At 35.8% G+C, this 9,639-nt stretch overlaps 1 protein-coding gene across 1 annotated transcript in view; it reads left to right on the top strand.

The window, feature by feature from the left end:
* Nucleotides 1-6,592: 6,592 nt before the first annotated feature.
* Nucleotides 6,593-9,639, top strand: part of LOC107468421 (uncharacterized) — a 5,700-nt gene continuing 2,653 nt past the window's right edge. The window contains exons 1-3 of the mRNA XM_021132781.2: nt 6,593-6,677; nt 7,714-7,886; nt 7,978-8,145. Coding sequence (XP_020988440.2) covers nt 6,632-6,677; nt 7,714-7,886; nt 7,978-8,145 — 387 coding nt within the window. The 5' untranslated portion in view covers nt 6,593-6,631. The remainder of the gene's footprint in view (nt 6,678-7,713; nt 7,887-7,977; nt 8,146-9,639) is intronic.

Below are 9,639 nucleotides of genomic sequence, written 5' to 3'. Positions count from 1 at the left end.
TACTTAAGTTAGTAAATGTTTTAGACATATTTTTTAGTAGATTAGAGAGGTTGTTGATGTCTCATTTCTAGAGAATAAGAGAGATTACAAGAGTTAGTTACTTATTTACATAAGTAGGTTAGGCCATGTCGCTGCGTCCGACCTCTTATGAGGTCGGATTGATCGTAATATAGAATTGAGCATTATTCATAAAGTATTGATTGAGCTATATTCTTTTTGAGTTTGGCTAAATTGTAGGTTAGGATATGAGGATTTTTTATTTGAATAATAAATAAAATAAATGTAATAATTAATGAAATAAATAATTTCAAAAGTAATTACCGATTTAAATTCTCCTAGCTTATCTCGTTTACATTGTAAACGAGATGACATATATCTCGTTTACACTGTAAATGAGATGACATTCCATGCCTAAATCCTAAACCCTACACTGTAAACGAGATAAGGCTTGCCCGCGCCTATAAGAAGAAGTCGTTCACAGCATCATTTCGGGTCCCAGTTTGACTTTGTCAACCATTTTTTCCTCTCTTTTAACCATTTCTCACCCTATTTTAGACTCATATTGTGATGGCGCATCAGGCGGGAATGACGGAGACATCAACAGGATGAACGAGACGTTGCATTATGCTGGGGCAGCCGACTTTGAGGTTAGTTTTATTTTATTTGTTCAATCTAAGTATGCGGCCATGGTTAGGGTAGTCGCGAAGAACCAGAACGTAGTTTGCAGCTTTAGTAGTGGGTCTCTAAGAGGAACTTAGAGCTCTATTTCCTTGTGGTTATTAGTTTCGAATTGTGTTTTTCTTGTGTTAGATTGTTACCATTTATAACGTTTCAATTAGGGTTTGGTTAGTATGCAATATGTAATCTAGAAACGTGTGTAAGTTAGAAACATAGAAATATGTTCTTAAATAGAAGTAGATGTAAGTTACAAAGGAATATTTATTTAACTGTAATTTTTGGTATATAATAGTAAATTGACATATTTACGACACTAGAAGAAATTGTCATAAATAAAAAAAATTTATGGTTATTTGTTTATAAGACTGAACTTTTTTTTTTATTCTTCAGAGTCTAGGGCTGGTAATACATACACTATCCATGAGTACCCAATTCGGCCCAATTCGTAGGGTAGGGTGTGGTCCGGATAAGCCTGCGGGTAGGGTAGGATATGGGTTTAGGGTATATCCTACCCTACTTGTACCCCCTATATATAACATATTTTATAAAAATTATATGCATAGTTAAGGAGGTGAGAGTTGAACCCTTAACCTCTTTCATGTGCAACAAGTAAGCAACCACTAAGCTAGCTACTTACTTTGGTAATATATTCCATTTGTATATTTATGAAGTTAACATAAAATAAAAATTAAACAAAAATAAAAATCATATATAATTCATCATTCAGAAATCAGAAACCCTAAGAATCAGTGGGAGCGCCGTTTCTTCCCAAAGCCGTAAGCCTCAGTGCTTCACTGCAAGCCCCAACTCTCTTTGGGTCCTTCCTCGTTCCTCCATTACCGCAACTCTTTTTCCTCCTCTGTGCTCTCCTTGCAATGCCGCTGCTTCGTGCCCTTCTCTCCTCTCTATGCTGCTATTTCATGCTCTTCTTGGTATTTTTCAGCATGTTTATTTGTTCTTCATGTAATGTTTAGTTTTAGTTGGTTGGACATGAAAATTGGGGCTTTACTTTGGTTTGAATCTGTGACTTTGTTTCCCTACTAATTTATCCTTTTTAGCACACTTTTGGTCTTGATTGAAAATTTTCTCAAAGTGATCTTTGACTTGCAATATTTTAAGTTCTTTTTATAATTTATTTATTTATTAGGGATTTTGCTCCTTCTCTATATTTAAAAGATTATAATTCTAGTTCTAGGGTTTATGCTTTTTTTGTTTCTGTTGGTATTTTTTTTGGCTAGTTGGTTCCTCCTTCAACTTTATGCCCATGAGGCCATGATTGATTTTTCTTCATTTTTTTTAAATGAACTATGATGAATGTAACCGACTCCTTCGTTGATCTTTTTTTTCGTTTGAATATATTCATATTAAATTGGATTTTCGTATATTCCATTTGCTTGTTTATTGGTCCTTATCCATATCAATCTGACTTGTTTTAAGACAATAATTCTTGCAGTTTTTGTGCTTGTTCTGAATCTTAATGAGTTTTCATAATGCTTGAATTTTAATGTTAATTATTTATTTTACTGTTGTGTAGGAAATAATCGATAGTACCAACATGGATGTAGTAGTAGCTCAAGAACAACAAAAAGAAATTCTTGTTGAAGAAACTGCTAATTTTGTTCCGGACGAGTCTACCTCGGGTGAAAATAGAAACAAATTTTTATTGAAAAGTGTTTATTGGCAATACTTTGGTAGATATAAAGAGGGGGAATAGTGGAAGGTAAAGTGCAACCATTGTAAGTCTATTCTTGGTGTCAATCCAAGGAATGAGACTACAAATTTGAAGAAATATTTGCTCCATTATTGTAAGAGAATAAAATTAGCAAATTCAAGACAATCAACAATTGCTGAATCTCTTCAAAGACATGGAAAGAATAGTTCAGATGCTTTTATATTTGATGCATCTCACACAAGAAAATTGATTGCCAAGTCCATTTTTATGCATGAGTATCCTTTGTCATATGTGGATCATGTTGCAACAAAGAAAGTGTTTGTTTCAATGCAACCAACGTTTAAGATGTCAAGGCAAAACACAATCAAGAAGGATATCTTCGAAATATATGAAGTGGAGAAGCATAACATAAACAAGATGATGGATGCAAATGATAGTCGAGTAGCTATTACAACTGACATGTGGACTTCCAACCAGGAAAAAGGATACATGGTTGTTACAGTACACTACATTGATAGTTCATGAAATTTGCAAATGCGAGTATTGAGGTAATACCTTAAACTTATGCTCCTGCTCCGCATTCAAGTGAAGTTCTCTCTAATGCATTAATGAAAGTTTTGTTGGAGTGGAACTTAGATAGAAAATTATCAACTATTATATTGGATAATTGTTCTAGAAATGATGCTATGATTGATGTGTTGTTGGGACGTCTAGACTCAAATTATTTGTTGCTAGGGATAAGTTATTGCATATGCGTTGCCGTGCTCATATTTTAAACCTAATTGTGAAGGATGGTTTCAATTTAGTTAAAGAAAGTGTGGAAAAAATTTGTAATAGTGTGGTGTATTGGACTTCAACTAGTAAAAGACATGAAACCTTTGTGAGTTGGTGTAGTAAGTCAGGTGTTCCCTTTACAAAAAAATTATCTCTTGATTGTATGACTAGATGAAATTTTACTTATGTGATGTTAGAAACTGCATTGTTGTACAAAGATGTCTTTAAAGACTCCAATTATAAAAGTGTGCCAAGTAATGAGGAATGAAAACTTGTAAAAGAAATTTGTGGTAAATTAAAATTTTTGTATGATGTGACTCAGTTGTTTTCTGGAACTTAAGTTCCAACTGCCAACATTTACTTTAATAAAGTATGTGATATACATGTTAGATTAGAAAAAGGGCTATTTCTCTTAACCCAATTATTAGTAGCATGGCATGTATGATTAAGAGAAAGTTTGATAAGTACTGAAAAGAAATTCATGGCATTATGGGTGTTGCTGCAATTCTAGATCCTAGGTATAAGCTTGATGGGATTGAATATAAGTTTGCTAGGGTATGTGAAAATCCTAATGAATGCACAAGGAAAGTGAGAGAATCAAACAGGCATGTTATGAGTTACTTCATGAATATCAAAAGAATACATCTAATTTAAGCAATATGTCAGTAAAATCTACACAAGAGTTTAGGGTTAATGCAGATGAAGATGATGATGTTAGTTATCAATTGTATATTAGACAAAAGAAGAAGGAAAAAAGTTCATTTGTGAAGACGGAATTTGATCATTATGTAGAGGAAGATGTTCATCCTCTAACTCCTGATTTTGATATATTAGCTTGGTGGAAGATAAATGGAGTTAAGTTTCCAACTCTTCAAAAAATTGCAAGAGACATATTTGCCATTCTTATGTCTACTGTTGCTTCTGAGTCTTCTTTTAGCACAAGTGGCCACATAATTGCTAATCATCGTGGTAGTCTTCATGAAGATACGGTAGAAGCTCTTATGTGCAATCAAAATTGGTTGTGGGCAGAATATTATAAAAGAAGTTATTTATGTTTTCAATTTTTTAATTTGTTTAGAAATTATAATTGTATTAAAATTATATATAATAAAATTGTTGTATTTGATTTTTAGGTGAAAAATCTGATTATCAAACTGCAAATAAAGATGATGATGCATTTTTTAAACTGACGAAAGAATAACATTGTAAGAACTTGGAATAAGAAGAAATGTTTAAAGATATTTATCTTTGTTTATGTTATTTTAATTTTATTAAGAACTTAATAATTATGCTATTTGTAATTTTATGTTGAATTGTTTAGGACTTTATTGTTTTTAATTTTAATTTAAACTTAGTTTTTTATTTTATTAATATAACAATATGTATGCTTGTAATTTTATGTTGGATTTTTTAAAGATTTTATTGTTTTTAATTTTAATTTGAATTTAGTTGTTTATTTTTTTATTTTATTAATATGTATGAAATTTGAAATGATTGAGTTTTATATTTATTTTAAAAAAAATTAATATTTCTGCGGGTAAGGTAGGGTAGGGTAGGGTTTAGAACTTTAGGGTACGGGTAGGGTTAGGGTTGAGAGATTCTCAACCCGCGGGTAGGATATGGTAGAGTTATAATGAGATTTTTAACTCGCATGTAGGGTTAGAATAGGGTCCAAACCCTACCATACCCCTACCTTACCTATTGTCAACCCTAGATGAGACAGTTGTCTAACTGACGATGGTCTTGAGATATGGTGGGTGCTAGACAACTGTGCACTCTACCAACCCTCCAAATCTCCCTGAACACAACAAAACAGTATTGCTTCAGCCATATCTCAAACCTACTTAATATATCATACAAAAGTACTCAAAAGCACAATTAAAGTCGAACTTACCAGTATCTGAGGTTCTGCCGAAGGGCCACACGAAGCCTCCATTGACACCCATTTTCAGCTTGACGGCAATGGTACTTTAACCGGTTTGATTTGATAACTTGGTACTCAACACTCCTGCGAATACTGTAGTTCTTCACACCCTGAAGCACTGCCTATCGGCTTTTGAACCTGTGGCCGACCCGAAACTCTAGCCCGCTGTCTAGGTTGTAATCCTCTTCACCGGTGTCAGAAAACGGAGTCCTCTCATGTATGGCGCCCAAATCCAGACTGTGATAGTGACTTGGCACCGTCGATAGCGCCGAAATTGGGTGAGGTAAAGGTAGTACATGGCACGCCATAGTCTGGGCAGGCATCTCCGGCACAAACTCATCCTCATTGCTATCTTCGGAAGAATCACTGTCTGTGCTATCCACCACGTAATCTTCGCCCGACTCCTCCTCGCCCTACTCTGCCTCGTCCACTGGAATGGCGACACAAATGGGTGGTGGTGTGAGAGGTCGGTCGTCTTGTACATAGGTCGAGTGTACAGAATCACCACGACCACTATCTCCCACCTCGGCGGAAAGCTCCATTACCTGTTCCGTCATGATCCTCCCATGGATGTCGAACATCAGTCGCACATGTTTATCCCCTTGAAGTCGGAATAGTCGAAACCGAAATACTCCGTTACCCATGGGTGCCAGCAACCTGTACTCCACCCTTCCAATCTCCCTCACTGTTATACCACCGAGCTTGCTCAATATCAAACTCTTCAAATCCGACAACGTATTCACACTGAATTCGAAACAATATCGGATCCTCGTACTCAAATGTCATCCCGTTGTCGCCATTTCTCATACGACAATTGGGATAAACAAACATAACTATGTATACACTGTTACTGGCCACTGTACACTTGTTTTCGTGTGAAAAACGAGACCGAAAAAAGGATAGTGAATGTTTGTGAAAAATACCAAGAGTTACACATTATTTTATAGCCACAGCGAATTTGTCTTCTTTTATCTCGTTTATAGTGTAAACGAGATAGTCTTTTCATGTATCTCTGTCATGCTGACATGTGTAAACGAGATAAGTTAGGAAAATTTAAATCCGTAATTAATTTTAAAATTATTTATTTCGGTAATTATTATATTTATTTTATTTATTAAAATAAAAAATACCAAGATATGAACATTAAAATTAACATAGTATAAAATTGATTTTTTTTAAATAAGTAAAAAAAACAATTTAGAAATAAACAAAATTTTAAAAATAACCATTTTTGTGTGAAAAAACGGTTTTTACATGCAAAAATTGGATATTAGACCATTAAAAACTAATTTTTAGAATTTTTTTGTTAACTAAAATTCAAATAAATATGATTATGATTTTTAAAGCCATTTTAAAAAATTAACTACCCAAAACGTGGTTATAAATTTTTAACTAGTTAATAATATTTTGAATTTAAAATGTAGAGCCTTACTTTTTGCGTGTTCCGGAAGGTAAATTGAGGTTTTTTTGCGTTGTGACTGGTTAGAGTAAGAGTAGGACATATTTCTTCTCCTCCAGGAAACAAATTGATTTAAAGACCTCTTCTCTTCACATTTGGCAACAAATCCATTCAATTCTCTTTTATGGTTTGCAAACGTAACACCATGAGTAGTGACTGTTTCATTAGAGGTACGCATTCTTCATATTCTTCTGCGCATGTTAGTGACTGTTTAGCTAATTTAGTTTATTTACATCATCGGTAAGCAAAGGTTGGATGTCTAGAAACTTGAATCCAGATTAGTGCTTGAAACTCCCTTGCGATTGCTTAGCTTTATGCATTCAAATTGAGCATCTCGGCGGAGGACATCGTGGTGGTGGCTTGAGATCTGCGACTGGGAAGCGCTCGTAGGTCTTGCGAGGGAGGAGTGTGTGTTAGGTTCCGGAAAGGCCGGTGGACGTCGCGGATCACTTAGCAGCGGCGCGGGCAAGAGGAACAGAATCGGCGTGTTGGCTCGAGTAAGAAGTAGGGCTGGCAATGGGTATACCCTACCCTCCCCGCGGGTTGAAAATTTCATTAAAACTCTACCCTACCCTACCTGCGGGTTAAGAATCTCTCAACCATAATCCTACCCGCACTCTAAAATTCTAAACCCTACCCTACCCTACCCTACCCTACCCGTAGAAATATCAAATTTTTTTAAAGTAAATATAAAATTCAATTATTTCGAATTTTATACGCATTAATAACATAAAAAATAAAAAACTAATGCTCTAAATTACTAAATTAACTAACTAGTTTAGTGGTTGTTCACTTATTATAAGTTCTTGCATAAGAAAGGTTGTGGGTACACCCTAAACCCGTACCCTACCCTACCCGCAGGCATACCCGGACCGTACCCTACCCGTAGCAGGTAGCCTACCATATCCGAACGGGTTAGACCGGGTTGGGTACCCGCAGGTAGGGTATGAATTGCCAGCCCTAGTAAGAAGGGAGGTCTCGCTGCATAGCATCCGGGTCGGGTGGGTCTTTGGTAATTTCCGGGTCGGACTGGTCTATCAGCCTTGATGCGCGACCGAAGGAAAACAAATTTGAGCGAATCAAATTATTCTTCATTTCGCTACTCACAATCTCACATGAAACCAACCATTTATTTATTGGTGATAAACCCAATAATTTATTGGATATTTGTTATATATATATTTAATAGATGTGACTTGTGTATAGGACTGGTATTTGGAGCTGGATTTGCATTGGCAAACTGGGTTTTAGGTCCCAAACCTCCTACCGTTAATGTCACTGCACCACCACCTCCTGCCGATAATGTCACCGCAGCACCAGCATTGCAGCAGGTTGATGGCGATCCGTGCTCTTTTCGAGCTATCACCAAACTCTTAGATGTGTGTACAGCTTTCACTCTCCTTTTATGCAGCAGCAACAACAACAACATAATAATAATAATAGTAATGATGTTGATTTGGAATGTTACAGTGCATAAACAGCTCTAAGAATGAGAAGGCGATTAACAAGTGCCAGGTTTACATGGACAGGCTTGTAGCATGCAGAAAAGATCATCTTAGTAAGTTCATTAGAGCAGAGCCTTTGAGATCACAAATAACAATTAGGTGTTCGTTATTCTTGTCTATTACTTTCTCTAAGGTTTCGGAAAATTCAATTTGATTTTCCTACACATTTCTAAGACCATGTGTACACCTTCTCTAAAATTTGTTGTCATAATATGCTTAGCGTCAATTTGGTTAAATAATTTAATTCAATTTTCTTGAAAAAAGAATTTAAAATATAAAGACATATATTAAAAGCAGTTAATAATTAAGTTTTGTGTTTACATTTTTATTATAAAAGTAATTATCTTAAAATTATTGTAATAAATAGGAGGATAAAATAACTTTTAAAAAGAAAAGTCAAATTTTTTTAAAAGTTTTTGAATTCTTTTTTAAAAAATTAAAATATATTTAAAAAATTGTACCAAACATCGTTAATATGACTTTTTATACAACAAACAACAACAACAAACAACAACAAAGCCTTGTCCCACTAAGTGGGGTCGGCTACATGAATCAAGCGACGCCATTGTGCTCTGTCATGTATCATGTCTACAGAGAGACCGTTTACATGTAGATCTCGTTTGACCACCTCATGGATGGTCTTCTTAGGTCTTCCTCTGCCTTTCGCCCTTTGTCCATCTTCCATCTCATCCACCCTCCTGACTGGATGTTCTATCGGTCTTCTTCTCACATGTCCAAACCACCTGAGACGCGATTCAACCATCTTTTCCACAATGGGTGCTACTCCAACTTTCTCCCTTATATCTTCATTCCTTATTTTATCCAATCGCGTATGACCACTCATCCATCTCAACATCTTCATCTCTGCCACACTCAGCTTATGTTCGTGCTCCCCTTTAGCCGCCCAACACTCCGTACCATACAGCATAGCCGGTCTTATAGCGGTGCGATAGAATTTACCTTTAAGTTTTAAAGGCACTTTTTTGTCGCATATAAAACCAGATGCACTCTGCCATTTTGACCAACCTGCTTGGATCCTATGATTTACATCATGTTCAATCTCTCCATTATCCTGTATGATGCACCCAAGATACTTAAAACTTGTAACTTTTCGTAGGATGTTCTCTCCAATTTTCACCTCTATATTTGAGTTTTCCCTTCTCAAACTGAACTTACATTCCATATATTCCGTCTTGCTACGGCTTATGCGCAGACCATACACTTATAGCGCTTCTCTCCATAACTCCAACTTCTTATTTAAGTCTGCCCTTGACTCTACCATAAGAACGATATCATCGGCAAAAAGCATGCACCATGGCACAGGCTCTTGGATGTGCTCTGTGAGTACTTCCAAGACTAATGTGAAAAGGTATGGACTTAAGGATGATCCCTGGTGTAATCCTATACCAATAGGAAATTCCTCTGTCACACCACCTTGAGTCTTCACACTAGTTGTGGCCCCATCATACATGTCTTTAATTGCCCGAATATATGCGATCCTTACTCTCCTCTTTTCTAAAACCTTCCATAAGACCTCCCTTGGTACCCTATCATACGCTTTTTCCAAATCAATAAACACCATGTGTAGATCCCTTTTATTACTACGATACCTCTCCATCATCCTTCT

Source organism: Arachis duranensis, chromosome 10 (genome assembly GCF_000817695.3).
Source record: "Arachis duranensis cultivar V14167 chromosome 10, aradu.V14167.gnm2.J7QH, whole genome shotgun sequence".
In the NCBI taxonomy this organism is placed as follows: domain Eukaryota; kingdom Viridiplantae; phylum Streptophyta; class Magnoliopsida; order Fabales; family Fabaceae; genus Arachis; species Arachis duranensis.
This window is presented reverse-complemented; position numbering and strand designations above follow the sequence as displayed.